Source organism: Thermobia domestica, chromosome 2 (genome assembly GCF_964235325.1).
Source record: "Thermobia domestica chromosome 2, izTheDome1.hap1.1, whole genome shotgun sequence".
Lineage (NCBI taxonomy): Eukaryota > Metazoa > Arthropoda > Insecta > Zygentoma > Lepismatidae > Thermobia > Thermobia domestica.
In genome coordinates this window covers 388,494,257-388,514,823 of record NC_137455.1, presented here as the reverse complement: position 1 = coordinate 388,514,823, position 20,567 = coordinate 388,494,257, and the positions used below count along the sequence as shown (strand labels likewise).

Sequence of the window (20,567 nt, the reverse complement as noted above, 5' to 3'; positions counted from 1 at the left end):
TTATAAAGAATGATAATATTTGTATATTTCATAATTTTTCCAGTATGTGGATCAAAATTCCAATATATTTTCAGTATTTCCAGTATCAAAATTAAATTCCAGTATTTCAAGTATTTCCAGTATCAGTAGACACCCTGGTCACCAAATGAGTTCTCTAAGATTACTTTTGTCAAGACAGCATCGAGATATCATGTTCTAGCGTGAAACATTTTGAACTTCAATTGGAGTATAAGGTACACATATGTGATCTGAATTCTCAAAGAATTCTTGATTTGTCGTATATTTAATTTTCCTTATATAATTTAGCGTTTCTCACAACAGGCCCAGAGTTCGCATTTTGTGACTCTGAAGGCCACAGGTTCCTTACCCCTGCCTTGAACTCTCCTATCAGAGGCAGACATCGTGTCAACTAATGAATTTATTTTAATGTAGTTTCCGGCGTAAGATGCGTGTAGGTGAATGATACACAAGAAGCAAATTCTTAGCAAATAATAATATTAAAAGGCGACTGACGAAAATCGAACTTCGGTTTAAAAAGCCTCTCATCTCGTATCACCCTTGGATCGGCAAGAGGCTTTACGTTTCAGTTTAAAATATCAAATTTTCCAATAAATACATTCAGAATAGAATATTTCAAAATCTAAGAAGCGAATAACTAAAAACGACAGTTTAGTCTAGGAATATGGGAGCATAATGAAATGTACGGAACAGTAAATAAAAAAGGCTTTCTTTCAGGGCTAGTAAGGTGAAAATAAATCTTTAAGCGAATTCAAGAACACTATAGAACCTAGCAAAGACGGATGAGATACTAGGATATGCAAAAATTAACATTTTCTTTAATGATCATAAAATTTATATCTGCATAATATATTTAAAACGAAGGTTTGGGCATGAAGAGGTAGTTTTAAGTGTATTTTCCTATATACAGAAACTTATTATTTGTGTGCTGATTAGTCTAAAGTGAGCTAAAGTGTATCTCAACACAGAATTAAGAAGCTAATTTTCTCAAATCTTTGAACAATGCAATGGGTATTCCAAATTAGCTAATACTGTGTGAAAGAAATTATGAATGGCTTTATCTTATAACACAAACTGAGCACAGACATGTTCAGCAATTAGACTTCCGTCAAAAATCTGAAACCGCTCTACTGAAACTTAAATAAGTATGTAAGCTATCGGAAGAAAAGTAGAAATAGAGTAAATAGATCCATATGAAGCGACTCGGTTATATAGTAAGCTTTAACATTCGTTTACTCTAACGCTCTTAGGGTCGGAAAGAGTGACTTCAGAGAACACCAGAGTGATACGGAACAGTTAACGCCATGTACAGACAGGTTTACGTGTAACACATGTGATTAAGGGTGATTAAGGGGCCCTTTTCCCCTAAGGATAACGAAATGTAGAAAGCTATTGAATCAATCATGATCATTAGAAAATGGTCAGAATAAATTCAACACTTTACTCGTAAGACACAACAGCTTCGTACACTTTGCAATATGCTGCTATTTCAAGTATCCATAAATAAATCCAACTTATGATGAAGTAATTCTCACAAGGGAAGAGAGGGGGATTATATATCAAAGTAGAAGATGGTTTATACACTAATCGAAGGCACTAATGACGCCTAGTATGAAACTGTAATAAAAGTTTTCCCAATGCGTATACTGTGCGAGTTATATGACTATACAGAGTGTCCAGAAAGACCGTTGCCACCCCTAGAAATCGCAAACGGTGAGACAGATGCCAAAATGGGAAAACACAGGTTTGATTATTTTAAAACTACAACGTATCAAAACAAAAAGTGTTGTCCCAGGGCCACCCACAGGGTCCCAGGCGGGGTTCAACTCAAAAACAGCAAACGGTAAGGGGGTCAAAGCACATCGTTGGAAAGATGTTGGGAAATGAAAGAAGACGGAACAAGTCTCGACTCTGTAAAGTTATCCTGTGCAAAATGGCGGCCGGTCAAAATGTCAGCAAAAATGTCACTGTAAAGTCTATGGCCACCACCATAAATCTGAAACGGTGAGAGAGATGTCAAAACAGGAAAACATGTGTGTCATCATTTCAAAAGTACAATGACTGAAAGTAAAAATATTTGTTCTAGGGTCCTACTCAAAGTTTCAAATGGAAAGGGGGGTCGAGTAGCATATCGTTTGAAAGCTGTTGTTAAATAAAAGCAGATGGAACAAATCTGAACGCTCTACGATAACACTATACCAGGGTGTCTACCAAGCAAGCATAATCGAATTCCCTGACTTTCCCTGACAAAATTATAATTTTCCTGACTCTTTTTTAAGTATAACTCACGAAAAATAACTTATATTTAAAGTGAACTGTAAGTTTTCATCACTGTTTATATGCTTATACAATATTCTGCAAACATACAAACGAACCAATTTATTTACCTGTAATTTATGACTATTTTAGTGGCATTCCTTTACCCCTCACTGCCTGAGAAAGATTTTTCCCTGACACACAATGAAATTCCCTGACTTTCCTTAACTGGTAGACACCTTGTACACAAACATCTTGCGTTTTAGTTCTTTCTGTAGTCGGCTTTTGTTTGTTTTCACTTTAATTTGTGTACGCAACGTAAAGAAAGGAAATGTCCCTACTGTCAGAGTCTGCTCTTCGGTTCTCATTAATGTGTAAAGAACAAAGGAAAGAAAAGAAAAAAAGAGACGAAAAGAACAGCAAAACGAAAAGAGATGGAGATTATAATTATATCGAAGTGGAAGACGACACACAAACTAGAAACTCTATTTGATAATAACTGCTTTGTGTGTGTTCGTAGTTCGACTCTTTTTATGGGGTGTGGAGTGCAATTTAACGTTAGACTAAACCATTTGATTTCTCATCGGAGGTCAAACTCAAATCTCGTGTGCCACAGACGGTAATGCTAACCATTTAACCACTAGGGTTTGGATTAACAACGCAAAGGAATGAATCCCTCTGACTATGAAGCTACCTCAATAGAGAAATGATATACTACTCACAGATAGCAAAGCATCACTGCTTCATCTCTGTTTTTTAATAAAAGTGGCTTTTTTTTTTAAATAAAGAGTATGGCGGTAGATGACGAATGTTCGTGTTATTCAGCTGAAAACTACATGGACTCGATTTGGAAGAAAGAAAAAACAATACTACTTCTACACTCTGTAGTTGATGTATGAATACTATATTTGCTTAATAAAGATTTCTAAACGCACCTTTCCACTCACAGTAGTACTCAGTATATGTTAATACTAAATTATGGGAGTGTATTTTTTTCACATTGACAGTATTTACGATGTGATAATGAACCTACTGTAAACAAAATCTCTCGTTGTAAGAATATTTTGAAATGTGACATTGTAGCTTCAAATTTATGTTGTTTTCCTATTTCTACGAAATGGGAAAAGAAAGATAGTTCCGATCACTATTCACTTCTTCAGTGTTTCTTTCTAACTGAAGTTGAATCACACTGCAACACTGCACACAATAAAAGCAGAAGAAAGCTTCACACACATACAACCACCGCAAAAGTCTATCACCATAAGATATTTGCACTTTCATGCAACTATTTACATATGTACAACCATTGTTAAACGTAACCTATTCTGCAAAAATAAAAGAAAGTTGAAAATTAGAATGTAACACATTGTTAAAACTTCACTTATCTTACACAATTAAAACTTATATTGACGGCCAATGAAAATCCATTAAAATCAAACTGCAGTATGATCATTAGAACAACACAATGCTTTCAAAAGTATATTATTAATAAAATTAAGTATGAATTGATATGATCCTCAATTATTATTGTGCTGAGGTTTGTCCGAGAAGAAAATATTACCTGAAATTGTGTTGACATCAAATATCAAAGGACACTTTATATAACAATTTAATGTGACAAAAATTGTAGAATAAATGCTACCAGAAAACTGATGGGACCTGACGAAGTCCACTATTTATGTAACAGCTTTCGTGGTCCACTTTACGAAAAAATATAAAAATGTATTACATTTGTTGAAGGGAGGAAGGAACTGAGTAGCAACAGGAAAGTCACCATCAAAAATAGGATACTTTTGATAATGACGCTTTATTAATATATGCACGCTGAATTTAGTCGGTAGAAAAACGGAAGGGGGAAAAACCTAACAGGGGCAAAGGGTATTACATGCATAAAGACTATAAAGTATAGAAAAAATCAATTACGTAACATTTTAAGTCGATCTGAAACTACTATTAGGATAACCGATTTTTTCAAAGTAGAGTATCAGATTATATAAAAGGAAGTTATATGTGTCAGTCTTATTAGATTAATAATAAACTGTCGCTAAAGGTTGAGTTGGAAAGAAAACACCACAATTTATAAAATGTATATAAATTAACAAGTAAAAATTAGAACAGAAAGACTACAGATGTTAATGTCACGTCGTTTAGAAGGATTTGCAAAACGTGTCACATAACTTAGTAAATCCCACCAAGATGAAAGGGTGGCGTACAGGAATACAAGTGATTTTCTTTTATGTTTTCCAAGTTTGTTTCTTTACAGGTGTGTGTATACATGCAAGCGCCCTTCTTAAATGGAGGGTTTCCTTAATTATGAACAATTTCCAAAGGTACAGGATAAACGCCTTAACTAATGCCATCTTTCCGTGTATTAATAGTTTGTCAATCATTAGTGAGACTTTCCAACTTATGTTCCTTTTAGACCTTCTTCAATATATCAACAAAGGATAAATGTCGCAGTAGATTATTATTATTATTATTGAAAGTTTGCTTTAGTACAGTCTTTTTAGTACTCTTCAGCTGTACTTGTAGTAGGGAACTCCTGGTATTTCTGTATTTTTAATGTGAATTCGGTGAATGTACATATATTGAATATAGTGTATTACGTATTTTCTCCAGCATACACTTGCTATTTCGTGATATTTCAGTTCTGTTTTAAAAGGCACCCACCACACTTATTTTCTGTAAATTGACCACTTATCTAACTTGGCCGGATTCCTACAGAACTAAATGGCCAACATATATAGCTTGTACTGTACATTGCAATATTTATATTGCGGCAAGGAATGATTTTGCAATTTTTATTTTAACAAATAACTTCTATTCATCTGTCGTTAACAAATAGAGGTATTTTATGTATGCAATTGATAAATATTTGCTTAACGGAACAATTTGAAAACTAACAGTTATCTAATACATTATAACTCTTAAAAATAGCAAGAATTTACGTTATGTATGCTACTGCAATTCATATTTTCTTTTCATAAAAAGTGTTATTTTTAAATATAAAATATAAAAATAAACCGATCATAAATTGCTTCAAGCCAGGCTGATCTGATTTCGAGTAAGAGTACGGTTCCTTCATTATTATTTTCCTATGTTTACATTAAAAACTTTAATTATAAATTATCAAAAGTATTACAGAGATGCAAAACTTTATAACGACTGCTATTACTAAACACATTAATTTTTCCATGTACTTTGCTCTTCAGAATTCTCTCTCATTTTTTTTTTCTCTCTCTCTCTCTCTATTGTGAAACAAAAAAGTAGCTAGTCACAACTAACAGCTAGTTTCTGTTCAAGTTTTCATATCTTTTTCCTATCCGATGATAGTATGGTGAAAGTACTTCAAGTATAATCTTTAGCTTTCCTAGTTTAGTGTTTTTATTATTTGCTCCTAATTTATTTTCCTTTGTTCCAACTTTCCATAAATATTTAGGGTGAAAGAGATGAAACGAAAGAATCTCAATAACTATAAAATAATGAAAATATAATCATACAGCACAAAAGAAGGTATGCTGTACGTTCTTTTTAAGGTACACTACAAAGCGTTGCTACACTGTATGATATTTTCTCTTTGTTAGTTGTTTTATGTATATACAGGATGTTAATGAATGAAACTGGCAAACTGTAACAGATGATTCCTCCCATTAAAAAAAGAAAGAAGTCCATACGGGCTTATGTAGAAAAGTGCATACTTTTATAGCTACGGCCGTCCAAGAAATGTGGAAAACAAATTGCAACACGCGTTATTTCAAACACGAGGAACCATGGAGTCGCGCTTCATATTGGCATAAAAGAAGTCACACATGCTATCGAAATACGCATCTTTCAGCAGTGTGAAGTGAATCCCCACAGACTCGCATGATTCGCAGACATGCTCGGACTTCAAGTGAAGTTTAATGTAGGCGAAAAGTAAGCCTTGATGCAATGAATGCGCAATGAGTTGGCAGGAAATCACAAATGTTAAGAAACGGTTCCTCACATTCAGAACGCGTGCTTCGATCAGTTCTTTCACGGCATAATTCACAGTTTCTTCACGTATAAGCTTGAAAAACTATATGGCAATAAGTACCTTGCTCTGAAACTATGCACTTCCTGCAGTTTATAGGTAAACAAATATTTCATAAAATTGATAAAATTATCAGCTAACGAAAGCGAAGACCCGCATAAATATTAAGAATATCGAACACTACCTTCATTGCTTTCACACGACAAACTAACATTCGAGGTAACAATGGAACACAGAATGGAATTATTCTATTACTATTTCTTTTCTATTCTATGATTATTGAACCTACCTTCCTCCTCGTCTTCTTGTCCACGATCAAGGCCTTCTATGACTAGGATGTCGCTGTGCTTCCTCTTGAACCCTCGGGACCTCTCGTCGCTGTTACATAGTTGCTTGTTGTTATTATTGTTATTATTATACTTCGTGTTTCCAAACAACTGAACAACTTCCTCCCTTTCCATTAGGTGGTTGTCGCTCCTCGGCTTATTCCCAATGTACTTCAACTCTTCGGTTGACTCGACGAATGGCATGCCTGCTTTATGCATTTGCGTACTTACAACAGCCATATCACTCCCATCTTCACTGCTGGTGAACTTCGAACACTCTTGACTCTGTACTGCATTTCCCATACTTTCTACAACAACGAATTTTGCCACTACTTCGTTTCCCGCATCCCAGTCAAAATCTTTACAACTGTCCGCTATGCCTTCCCGCACCGTGGACACACACTGATCAGGCTCACTACTTGATACACACTGGACAGAACACTGAGCATCAATCACTACTGATTTCTGCTGCACGGCTACATCTCCACAGGAACCAGTAACTGGACACGATGAACTATCGTCAGTGCTTCCAATGGTGGAATGCATTGTTGTGTCTGCTGGACTACCACTCATGATATGAGAACCCGTTTCCACTGGGCTTCCACTCGCACTGTGGGTTGTGGTGTCAGGAGGACTCCCGGTACTTGAGTTGGAATTATCACTGGATTGCACTACAGTCTGGGAGAACATATTAGCTACAGCACAGTTGTTCGTACTTTGAACCACGTTCACATTCATAGGAGAGGAAACCTGTACACCCTGGTTCACTGCAGTCTGAGTCGACACAGAATGTTTTTGTAAAGATAAATGTTTAGCTGCTGCTGCTTGTTGAGGCTTCTCTGAAAATCCATTCACAACAAAATTTTGATTCATCATAGTTCCACTAACTGGCATATTTGCATTGTTGAAATTAGCCATCATTTGATTATTAGATACCATTGTTGTTTGCTGTTGCACTATTGTTGTGTTTTGTTGAACTACCGTAGTGTTTTGACTTTGCAGACCCTGATTTGTTGCGCACGGCATTACCAAAGGTTGTCCCACATTTCCACATGGTATAAATTCACTTTGCACTTGTCCAATATTAGATCTCATTGAAGTAGGAATGTTAGAATTCCCTCCAAAACTATTCGCTGAATTCGCTGCTAATGGTACTTGTTGTCCTGGGCTTACGTTTGCCATTAGTTGTCCATTAATTGCATTTACGGTAGGTGTTACCTGACTTCCGAATCCACTGTTCACTAGAAACTGCCCACCAGCAGCAGATCCATTATTCAGAACATTCTGAGAGATTACTTGATTAGCCACTTTACCGTTAATAACCTGTGGTGGCCCAGTAGCTGTTGGAGTTCTAATTACCATACCGGGGCCTGTAATTATGTTTTGGCCGGGCGGCACCTGTCCAAATACATTCTGACCACCAACATTTTGTAATGGAGTTAAGACATTCTGTCCGTTGACGTTTTGTAGCTGCAACTGTACGGGCATTGTTGGATTCGGACTTTCTGATACCAGAGTCCCTTCTGGTAGAGGATTCATTACCATTCCCTGAATACTTGGTACCACTAAAGCTGCACCGTTTTGAATAAACTGTTGTATAGGTATATTTTGTACAATAGCTGACCCATTAGCACCATTTAGAAGATTAACTGGCTGCAAAAGATTAATCTGACTTGCTGCATGAATCGATTGTGATGTTGGTGTTGTGATAATCTGTTGCGAAGCCAAAGGATTTACTTGCCCTAGCTGTCCAGCCTGACCCACAGGACTAAAATGATTTGCGGGCTGCTGCTGTTGACTTGTTCCAAACTGACCTACCTGGTTCATCACTATCTGTGTCTTATTGCCTGGCATTATAGTCACCGCCTGCAGCATTGGTCCTGCTATTCCTTGTCCACCTTGAACGCCCACATTTGAAATGGTCTGCACACCATTGAAACCTTGCATACTTGGCATCATCACTGGCGAATTCTGAGATGCAATGTGCAGCATGGATGCAACGGTCTGAGGAGATACTTTCCTCTTCTTATTCTTTTTCTTCGTACAAGTATTTCCCGTGGCCTGTGATGTATCAACAGTTAAACCAGGAGTGGAGCTTGGATTAGAAAGCGGAGTACTTCGTGAAGAACCAGAACTTGGAGTATTTCTAGTATCATTTTGTTCTAGGCGGTTGCCTTCAAGTTGATTAGTTGGTGTCAGGGAACCATGGATCACATTACCTGTTACTGCAAGATGAGGAATTTGTAACCCCTGAGAGGCATTCTGCCCAAGCCCTATGTTTTGTGGAATATTCAGTCCACTCCCCATTCCCTCAACTGTAACTGTTTGAGGAAGAATGCCGGAATTCTGGATAATACCTCCACCCGGCTGGATTAAAAGTGGTGCCTGTACTGGCAAGGTATTAACCAGTTGAACAACTGGCTGAACTGGCTGCCCTAGAACCTGTTGTGCAACTCCCACCGCCGGAATCACCTGTGTCATTGTTGTTGTCACACTCGTCACCATTGGCACTGACATTGGAGGCATGGGGCTATTGATAGAACCAATTTTCCCAATGGCATTGCTCTGAAGATTGGGAATCGCAACAGCCTGTGGACTGACCAGTTGGTTTCCTAAACTTGCATTGCTTGTGTTCGCCATGATTAACTGTCCCCCACTCGACATGAGGATATGACCAGGTGGTAAAGTTGATGGTTTGAGAATTGATGGTTGCCCAACGGTTAATTGATGAGATTGGGGAGCGGTCATCAGCTGTCCTCCGGGAACCCCTTGATCTACTAACGGACTGCTTAAGCCAACTACACCTGGTCCCATTCGATTGCCAGAAGAACAAGGAACCTGAATACTGCTGACTACACTCTGGACCATTTCCAACGGCGACTTAGACATGCCACAAACAGCAGTAGGGCTATGACTCGACGTAGGAAAGGTCATTTGTGACGACGATAATGAAGTAGATGCTGGAGAAGAGTTGCCTACTGACACAGTGCTCGTATTCGATTTTCCTGCTTGAACTGATGTAATGGTGTTGCTGCTCACAGTATGACCACTGGCCATCGTTGTTACACACGACATCTGGGCATTCCCTCCGGAAGCAAATGAGGAGGCATGTGACATGTGGATACCTTGCTCTGTCAGATTTATCATAGGTCGATTGCCACTGAACACTTCGTTGCTATGACCCACACAACAGTTATTAACTTTAACATTCTGTCGCATGCAGATATTGGAGTTAGGATGTCCATCATTTCTTGATATTACACAGGTTTGTGTTGTATATGGAAACGCCGCTGTGGAGCACGGAATAGATGCTGAGCTTGAAGGGATATTACTTCCTCCGTTACTACTACCGATCTGATGCTGAGGTTGTCTACACATTCGTAATGTTGGGTCTTGGTAGTTGTCTAATGAAGAGACAGCCAAACTAACTGCTTGGCTTGTGCTTACAGTCGCTGCTTGTATGGGTCCACGAGGATCGGCTATTACTTGAGGCAACATATGCGGATGAGAGGATGAAAACGTTTTGGGGACAGAGTTGACAAAAGTAGAGGATGTAACAGAACTGTTCTCTTGGACGCATGTAACACTTGACGAAACAGAACCAAAACTATTCCGCTGTTGTTCAATTGTTGTTTGCATTTGCTGTTGTTGAATGATCATGTTGCCTGTTGGAATATGAGACTTAACCATTGACATTTGATCACATTTGTTGTTCAACTGATCTAATGGTTGGTAGAGCACTGCATTGCCTTGCATCTCACTCCCCATTGGAAAACCATTAACAGGATTCACTACACATGTCTGGCATTGTGAAACAGAATTGGCACTGTTAACGGCACTTGCAGTTGATGCAGAACTTCCAGCAACAGACGCCTGCACTATTTCTAGTTGATGTTGCTCGGATGCACTATCAGGTGCAATACTGTTAGGAATCTGTACCATTGACAGCTGATTCAATGTTGAGGTAACATTATGACATGCCGCCTGTGACACACCTGTCAGATTGGAGGAAGAGTTTGGTATTTGGCGTATTCCACTCGACCGTGTCATGCCCTTTGGTAGCAACACATTGCTTGGAAGAGGTACAACTGTGGGCGATGGTAAATCCGTACAAGGAATCCCAGGTTGTGATGAGTTATCAGGTAGACTGGAATTTTGACTAGAAACGTGTATATTGCCTGGGGCTCCCCCTACAATGTTTGGACTGGGACACATGAAGCTTAAACCTGCCTGTCTTGAAATTGTGCTATGTAACAACGCAGTCTGCTGCGCCAAATATCCACTTGGATCGTCCATAAAAGATGGTATTGTATTTCCTACTGGTGCTAAGTTATTGTTCAATGATGAAGCATAGCCTCCAATAGGGGGTCTGTTATGTTCTGGAGGAATCTGTCGTACATCAATATTTGGGCATGGAGAATCTCGATCAAGAACACCAAATTTTGATTTCTTCGATTTCGTCAAAGACTTTCGTCTCTTGGTCACATCATCCCAGTTAATTTGGTGTAAAGGTGGCACTCGATCATATGGCATGGGCACATTCTGAGGCACTCCAGGTCTGTTTGGCTGCCAAGGTCGTTGCATAGCATTGCTATTCTGTGGTGGGTGATTGCCACCAAGCATTTGATTATGTACAGGCACTTGATTCTTAAAAGCATCAAAATTGGCACTATTGAAGTTCCCTGCCCCGTTGCATGTGAATTGACTCCGAATATTCTTACAAACGACGTCAGGAAACGGCGGCTGCATCACTTTATTTTGGTCATCTACTCCTGGCAGCCGTGGTAACGAGTACTGCATCCTTGACACTCCCAGTAACGTATCCCTATTCTGAACATTAAATGTCATTAAGGAATTTTTCTGTAGTTCTTCACTATTGTTGCCAAAGCCCACTCGATTGCCCATAACATTATTCTGCATTGGACTTCCATTCAATATACCCGCCTGCATTTGAAAGTTGTTCATTGTGTTTGCAAATAGTCCATTAGGCATCATATTTATCGCATTAGGACTGTTGGAAACAGCATTACCAGGTACAGTGCCATTTACAATGTTGTGCGCAACGCTAGACACAGCGTTGTTTTGAGAGCTCCCACTTGGTAAACTGTTACCACTCGTGGTTAAAACACCATTGAGGCAACTTCCTCCCGGCGCAGCTCGCACTGGAGAACCGGAATGTGTTGCTTCCATTGGTGACTGGAACTGTACTCCACTCGTCACTGGGAAATTTCGATTTGAATGGGGTTGATTCATTGCTGAACAAGTCACTTCGTTGCCTGTATTTGTATTATTCCATACCTAAAGCAAAGAAACAAATAGGAAAAATTAATTCACTAGTAAAGAGAATTTGAATTCAATTATTAGTTCGCTGGTATTTCTAGCATTTAGACAGAACAAGCTGACTTGCATATTACTTGTTTTAACACCAATGTAACATCACAGCTTTGCTACCAAAGCGACCCTTTATATTAAACTAGGTTGTCGTTTCCATCAAATCTTAATAAAAAATTGACATTTTCTCCTTCGTTTATAACTTTGGGATTATTCAATACTAAGAATACTGACATTTGTGAAACATACAGGTTTTGTTTTTCAAATACAATGCACTACACATTCTAATCTCATACATTAACAAATCAATGTAGGTCCACCATATAAATTGGGAAAGGAATCTTCTATCGAAATACATTTTTTTAAATGTAGTTGCAAGTGTTTTCTTTAGGTGCGCAAAGGAAGAGGTTGATTTTATGTTCTTTTGGGTGTTTTGAAGTATGAGAATATTTATTTACTGTAATTCTAAATTTAAGTGTAATATAAATGCGTTTTGACAAAGGAAGACACATCTGAAAAGGGATCTCAAAAGTCGTGTCAATAAAATTCTAATTAACTTCAGGAAAAATTACTCAAAAATGTAAAAGGGAAAAATTACTCAAAAATGAAATGAAATCTTTCTGTTTCATGTTCCACAGTTATTCCGGCTGAGCTAAAGGAGACGGTAATGATGAAAAATGAATGCAGTGGTGGAATGAACAGTGGGAGGAAACGCAAGAACCTCGAAAAACCCACGAACATGTTTTAATATATATTAAATATATTATATATATTAAAACATGTTCGTGGGTTTTTCGAGGTTCTTGCGTTTCCTCCCACTGTTCATTCCACCACTGCATTCATTTTTCATATATATTTAAATGGATAGATGGATGTTCCAACATAACTGTGGAACCTGGATCGATTTCAACCAAACTTGGTAGACATATGACGTATAATATTGGAGAAAAAAAAAACTATGAGAGTCAGACACCCCTACCTTCTCAAGGAGGTTTATAACAAGCAGGAACAGAACTAAGAATCTTATCTTGTACCTCCAACTCCCACACGTGTTTAGGACATAGTTCTACACAATATTTCAATTCTCTCTGGAATAAATGGATACAAGCTCGAATGTTTTCTTTGATTACATTATTACCGTGAGAAAAATCGAAGTCTTTGCGCTTTCATTTATTTATTTATTTATTTATCTCTCTCTCTCTCTCTCTCACTCTCTCTCTTGAGCATGTAATACATCTTAATATAAAATCTTGTTGTCAGTTGCCAAAGATGGCCAGAGTGCTCAGGAAGTCCACGCCATATGAGCAGTGAAGTATTATTCGTTTTATATGGTAAAAGGAACACACAGTTAGAGATATCCATACGGCAATGGAGCCGGAGTTCGAGGACCATGTTTATCAATGCGAAGTGTGTAGTGGTGATGCAGACAGTTTGAAAAACAGACAAGGAAATGCCCAGGACAATGAGCGACCTGACCAACCTTGTTTCTTGCTGACACAGAACATTGCTCTTGTTTATGAAACTGTTAAAGAGGATCGACGTGCTTATTAGGGCGATTGACATTTCGTATGGTAGTGTTTATGACATTATCCACGATTTGTTGGGATACCGCAAGTTGTGTCGGTGGATTCCTAAGTTTCTGAATGATGTCAAGAAGAGCAAGCGAATGGTCATGTCACTAAACCATTTACAGCTTATGCCGAAAAGCGTGATAGTTCTCTGGCTCTAATTGCCGCCGGCGACAAAACCTGGCTACTGCATTATACTCTCTAATCAAAACAGCAAAGCATGCTGTAGAAACATCCCGGCTTGCCAGTAACGAAGACTTCCAATCCACCCGGTAAATTGATGCTCATAGCGTTTTCAGACAATAAGGGATGCTGCTGTCGCACACATTTCCATCTGCGCGCAATCATTAGAAAAAAGGTTCAGGTTATACGGGATGTTGATGATATGGTTTCCCTCGATAACAACGCAAAATCGTACGTGGTGAACAATCCCATCGCCAAATTCACTCTTGGGGATGGAAGATTCTGGAGAATTCCTCTTACAGTCCAGACCTTTCCCCCAATTATTATAATCTTTTTGGTTCATTGAAGAAGTTGCTGGCAGGACAGAGGTTTACGAACGGCAGAACGTTGTTTGTTGTTGCTTCTGTGATCAGTCGGTTGCCTTCCACGCAGCGGGCATCGAGAAACTTATGGTTATGGTGGGACAAGTGCCTCAACAGATATGGTGATTATATGAAAAATAATCTGATAAGTCATTAGGCGCAAAGATTTTCGATTTTCCCTTGTATATCACTCCAACACCTGTAAATAGAAAAATCGGCGCCAAATATTCCGCGGTACACTTGTCAATTCTATTCACACTTCTGAGTTTATATGCAAACTTGTTGCTTTAACTTCAGTAACTAGTTTCTAATGTCCTTTCCTATTACTTGCTTAAAGCTGTTTCCGAGATTACGAAAGTATAGAATATCAATTCCTTGTGCTCTTACAGTACTAAAAATGTCAATTAAGTCATTTTTATGTTGGTAACCACCCTTGTACAATATTCACACTTGAGCACTTAATCTTTGTTCTTATAATTAACATTCTTAACCATGTTAATTTTAACAGTGACATTACTGTCTTTAGTTTGTTTAATTGTGTATTTTGTTATTAACAGTTGCACTAATTGTGATTCTTTTAATTTTTTTCTTCCAGAAAACGTCTTCTCAAAGTATGACTTCTGCACTGGTTATGAAAAGCAATGTTGCCACATCAATACTGATATCTGTTTCCTGTGTGAAAACCACTATGTTTATTACCTGTTTAAAACGTCTATGTACATTATTTACTTCTGAAAAAATAAGAATATTATTTTAACATTATTATTTATTACACGGTCCCACTGATATGGGATGTTCTTCACATCTCGCATTTCTTATGTATTCCCTAATCTCGTCTTGATATTCTTGTGGTAAAGCCTATGTATATGTAGTATTTGTCGCAAGTACAAAGGCTGTATAAATTCCAGCGGAAGACAACTGATATTTGTAATATTTTTTTGTAAGCAGTCAAAACGTTCTAGATTTCACTGAAACTTTGATACTGAAATTATTCCCTATTTAAGGTGGGAATGTGCCGATTCTTTGTGTACAAAAGATTCCAATGCTTCTACTTTCCCATAAACTGAACTCTCCAATTTGTTCTTAGACTTAGGGTCTGGATTTCTAGGAAATTGAGTCCTTTTGATAGCTTCCTCAGCTGTGAATATTACGTTTCGTATTTATTATTAAATTTTAAAATTATCTCTGAAAGTGTGTTATTTTCTCCATAAATCAATAAAGAATGAACAACATAGCAGAAGTACGTATTTTATTTATCGTTTTTCTTCTTTAAAATTCACGTTTCAAAGAGGTCCATTACTATGTTAGCCAATAAGAAGAAAGTGGGCTTCTCATGGCTAGTCCTTTTTCCTTATATGTCTTCGAACTGATTAATTGTTGTCCGAACGACATTTTAATATTTTAATGATCCGATAAATTACCAAATTCGAAACCTTGTTCTCTCTAAGTTTTATGTTGAGTGCGAGATACAGCTAACTCTTTTGATATCGAAGTACAGGCCCGTATTTAGGTAAGTGCTATTCTGTGCTCGAACCCAGAGCGGTAGAATTTAAGGAGCGGCAAAATTTTGGAATTTTTTGTAAGATTCACAATAAAGTAATATTTAAAACTACTAACCCGCAGAGTCGCGCGCAAACGCGAGAAAGTATGTTAATGTGTTTAATTCGCTCTAATTACAGTAGTTAATAATTAGCTAGCTTATCTGATTATTTTTAAAGTCATCCTCTTCCATTCCCACCTCAAGGAGTGAGGATGAACTTGAACATTATGAAAACTGATACCATTAAACTCAGCGACCTCGACAACTATCTTCAACATTAATATCTGTCGTTTTCAATTACTTTTAAAATCTCTCCCCCTCCCTGGGAAGTGGAGTATGACATTGAAGATGAATTGGTTAAAACTGTCACTATTCATCTCAGCGACCCTCAAAACTACACATTCAACTCTAATATTGGTCGTTTTCGATTATTTTAAAAATGATCCCCTGTTATTCTTATGGGGACTTTGCACCCCCATATCTGACTTTTGCGTCATTTCTCTCAGAGCTTTAAAACATATTAAAATTTTACGTTTCTATCTATTATGGTTCTCGAGTTGAAAAGCGCTACAGACGGACAGACAGACAGATTATTGTATTATTAATGTAGATGCTATTAAACCATTACTGACGATGAATAATGTAAAGTTTTATAAAATGCTTTTATAGTAAACTCACTATAATCTTTAATTATCTGATAAGTTCAAAATAAACAATGTCAAAAACACTGCCTAGTTTTTTTTTAACTTCATATTTTACTATTACATTGATGAGAGTAAATATTTAAGAAATTCAATCATAATTCAAGTGAAATTATGAAATATAAAAATGACAATGGTTTATTAAGAATTAATATAATGCATTTTCTCCGGACAGTAAATTAACACCTACATGAATAAATTACATGCCAGTATTGAAAGAATGTCTCTCCGATGGATCAGTGGTTAAACTTGTTGCCTTGCAATCAAGAGGCCCAGGGTTCGATTCTCGGTGGAAACACAAGAGTTCGAATCTCAAGGTAAGCTGTAGCACACCATAATCATCATTGAGAATTAGGCCATTTAAAATTACGTAATAACTTTTGTAACTTCTAATGCCTGCAACAGCTGGTATGTTTGTAAAATAATGGCTTGTTTCCTTGTTTGAGATATAAGTTTGTGCGGGGGGCGCACAATATATAAATACGAGTCTGTCGAAGGGTACGTATCTGTTACATCTATTGAAACTAGTTTTAATTTATTTGCGTTATTGGAAGAATTTCTAACATGTTCTTAATAGAACACTTAAAAGTCCGAAATGTTGTCAAAAATAAATCTCGCTACCCATTTAGCAATTCTGTATGTGGGAAAATTCTTACCTCAAATTATAGTCCTTAATGACGCGTTTACATACGCAGGAATTTATTCCGGGATGACACTAAAGCTTTCGAGGGCTGGTCCAAAATCAATATGAGGATAAACTATTTTAATATTTCTAAAATCATCCCTGAATTAAACTACATTTACTAAAAAATCGGGATTTCGGGAAGAGTTCGGAGCCTTTGGGATGTGCCTGGGTGTTGACAACTTCATTTCTGTTTTCCTTTTCCTGTGTAGAAATCTCTCCTAAAACTGTAATTGTGTATGACTCTGTGTTGTTTGTTTGTACTGTTTTACTTCGAGTCCCATACCTTATAAAAGCTTATCACCTCGTTACTTCGTACAATATTTTCTGTGGAGACTGAATGTTGTGTTTGTAGTTGGGGCTCCACATTCTGAAATATTTGGTTCTCTCTTATTGATTTATAGAGAAGACAGCACATTTAGAGCTAATTTCAGAATTTAATACCAAACATGAAAACATAAAATTCACAGTTGAAAAAGAATCAAAAGAAGAACTAAATTTCCAAGAAATCCACATCAAAATCTAAAAATAAATTGGAGAGTTGAGTTTATAGGAAAGAAGTGGCATTGGAATCTTTTGTACACAGAGAATCGGCACATTTCCACTTTCTTAATTTGAAAATCTGGAAGAATTTCTTCCTACTAGTTTTAGATATTCTACACAAGAAACAGACTCAGAGAATCATTTACAGCAATTACTTCACCTGGTTAAGTAAAACTGACTCCATAATTACACTCAATAAATGGAAAGAAGTGCCTTTGTAACAACACAAAAGACCGGGAAACAAAAGTAAAAGAGAATACAGATGGGTGTCCTTAAGCTTTGGCCGGGAATTTTTGAAAGAATGGCGAAAATAGGGAAAAATTTCAGTATCAAAGTTTCAGTAAAATCTGGTACGTTTTGACTTCTTACAAAAAAAAATTATTACAAATATCAGTTGTCTTCCGCTGGAATTTATACAGCCTTTGTACTTGCGACGAATACTACATAGGCTTTACCACAAGATGAGGTTTGGAAATACATAAGGGATGTGAGATGTGAAGAACACCCTATATCGGTGGGACAATGTAATAAATAATAATATTAAAATAATATTCTTATTTTTTCAGAAGTCAATAACATACACTCATGTCCAAAATGATTGTCGCATATCTATATCTGTCTCCCTGTAAAAATATAGTTTGATAATGATTTTGCAGGGAACTTTTAGTGCTGAGACTGTGTGTATAATCGGGAAATGTATATTTGTGGTAAATTTCATAGGAAAAGAATCATAAATACGAAAAATAGAGTGAGTAAAACAAAATGTTGCTAAATGAACAAGAAAGTTTTATTTTCGTTTTATTGTTCTTATTTACTGCTCTTTTGACATGAAATTTGCCACATACATGTCTTTGCCGATTATACATACTAACATTATAAGAAATACCGAGCGAATTCGTTATCAAATTATATTGCTACAACAACGTACTTATAGACATGCGACAATAATTTTGGACATGAGTGTACATAGACGTTTTAAACAGGTAATGAACATAGTGGTTTTTACACAGGAAACAGATATCAGTATTGATGTGGCAACATTGCTTTTCATAACAGTGCGGAAGCCATACTTTGAGAAGACGTTTTCTGGAAGAAAAAATTAAAGGAATCACAATTAGTGCAATTAAAAATAGCAAAATTACAAAATTAAAACAAACTAAAAACAGGAATGTCACTGTTAAAATTAACTAGGTTAAGAATGTTATATTATAGGAACAAAGATGTAAATGCTCAAGTGTGAATATTGCACAATGATGTTTTCAAACATAAAAATGACATATTTGGCATTTTTAGCGCTGTGAAAGCACACGGTGTAAGCGATATTTATTCTATAATTTTGTAATCTCGGGCACATTGTTAAGCAACTAACAGCAAAGAACATTAGGAACCAGTTACAGAAGTTAAGGCAACAAGTTTGTTTGCATAAAAACTCAGAAGTGTGAATAGAGCTGATAAAAGTGTACCACGGAATATTTAGAGCCAATTTTTCTATTTAGAAGCATAGATTCCAGCTTGCACTTGAAGATGATTCCAGAGTAAACTGAAATATTGTGGAATACTATGTTGTAAATACAAGCAGTTAGGAATATACGGCTAAGATTTTGAGTTTTCAAATATGTATCTAAGAGCTTGGTTTATTAGCTATGAAAGCAGGAAACATAGTTATAAAGACTGAAGGTTTTACTTTTTTAAAAAGATTTTATTTCGTTAAGTATCAATCAATAGAAAGTTCAACAGATGGTTTACAATACACATGAAGATCATAATGCTGTTTACTGCAATTTGATTTCTCAAATCATTTCAGAGATATGATAAACGCTGGTAAAGTTCGCAATACTGCTCAAACTTACGAAAATGCAAAAACTTGTTGTAACTGCAACTAAAAAATATTGGTATAAAACAATTTCCCACAGCTACATCATTTTAAGCTGTGTATTAAGCTCTACCCATGTCTGTTCATATTTCCAGATGGGTTGAGCTATCAAATTGCTAGAAATGGCATTATTGTCATAACGTTTATTGTAAATCATCTAGGTGATTGAATGTGATAGGTATCTAACAAGGGACGGTCACGCAGTGGCTCCGCTGGGATCCGAACGAGACAATTGTGTTTGCATTTGATATGTTATAACTAGACGATCCCAAAGTTATACGTGCCACCGAGCGGAAAGTCGTGAGTTACAACATATTTTGTAATGTAAAAACTACAAAAAATTACCCGGCAGAATAGCTTGAACCGAGTCATTTGTTCGGAAACGGTTGGGTAAGTGGAAAACTCGGCCAACACGTATCCCATCATTTTCAACGACACACTTTTTGGGGTAAAAAAGTTTGCCGCAGGGTCCCAGACGGGGTCCAACTCAAAATTTTCAAACGGCAAGGAGGGGTTAAGTGGCACATCGTTTGAAAGATGTAAAATGAAAGAAAACAGAGCAAGTCTCGACTCTTTACAACAACCCTGTGCAAAATTGCGGTGGGTCAAAATGTAAACAAAAGCTTAATTGAAAATTTATGGCCACCTTGAATCCAAGATGGTCGCTTAAAAGGTATATCGAAAGGATAGGCATATCAAACTGCTGAAGCTAGGAAAACCAAATTTGGTATTAATCTTCATTAGTAGGTGACGAAAATATGCGAAATGTTCAAAAACGTGACATCCAGAGTTCAATATGCCGTACTATGTATCGAACGCATGTCCAGCTCAAACCACTGGTGTTGGAGGAACGAAATGTGGTATTTACGTTTCTGGTTAATAGTAGATATCCACAAAATATCAGAGTATCATCTGTAATCCAATATGGCTGCCAGCGTGAAAAATGAGTTTGTACATAAATATGTTATTTCTTGGAATACTGTGACCAAACCGACAAAGTCTGACACAGCTCGATGTAATGAAGTGACTTACACGTGGTTTGGTACTGCTCACCAAACTTTGTATATTATTATTATTATTATTATTATTATTATTATTATTATTATTATTATTATTATTATTTGATATTGAAATATTGCAATCAAACAAACGAATGACGAACAAATGTAACC

The 20,567-nt window shown here is 36.8% G+C and overlaps 1 protein-coding gene across 2 annotated transcripts in view; it reads right to left on the bottom strand.

Annotated features, from left to right (window-relative positions):
- Positions 1 to 20,567, bottom strand: part of LOC145678911 (uncharacterized) — a 240,151-nt gene that overhangs the window by 17,528 nt on the left and 202,056 nt on the right. For both annotated transcript variants that reach the window (XM_081749518.1, XM_081749519.1), the window contains exon 6: positions 6,576 to 11,910. In XM_081749518.1, coding sequence (XP_081605644.1) covers positions 6,576 to 11,910 — 5,335 coding nt within the window. The remainder of the gene's footprint in view (positions 1 to 6,575; positions 11,911 to 20,567) is intronic.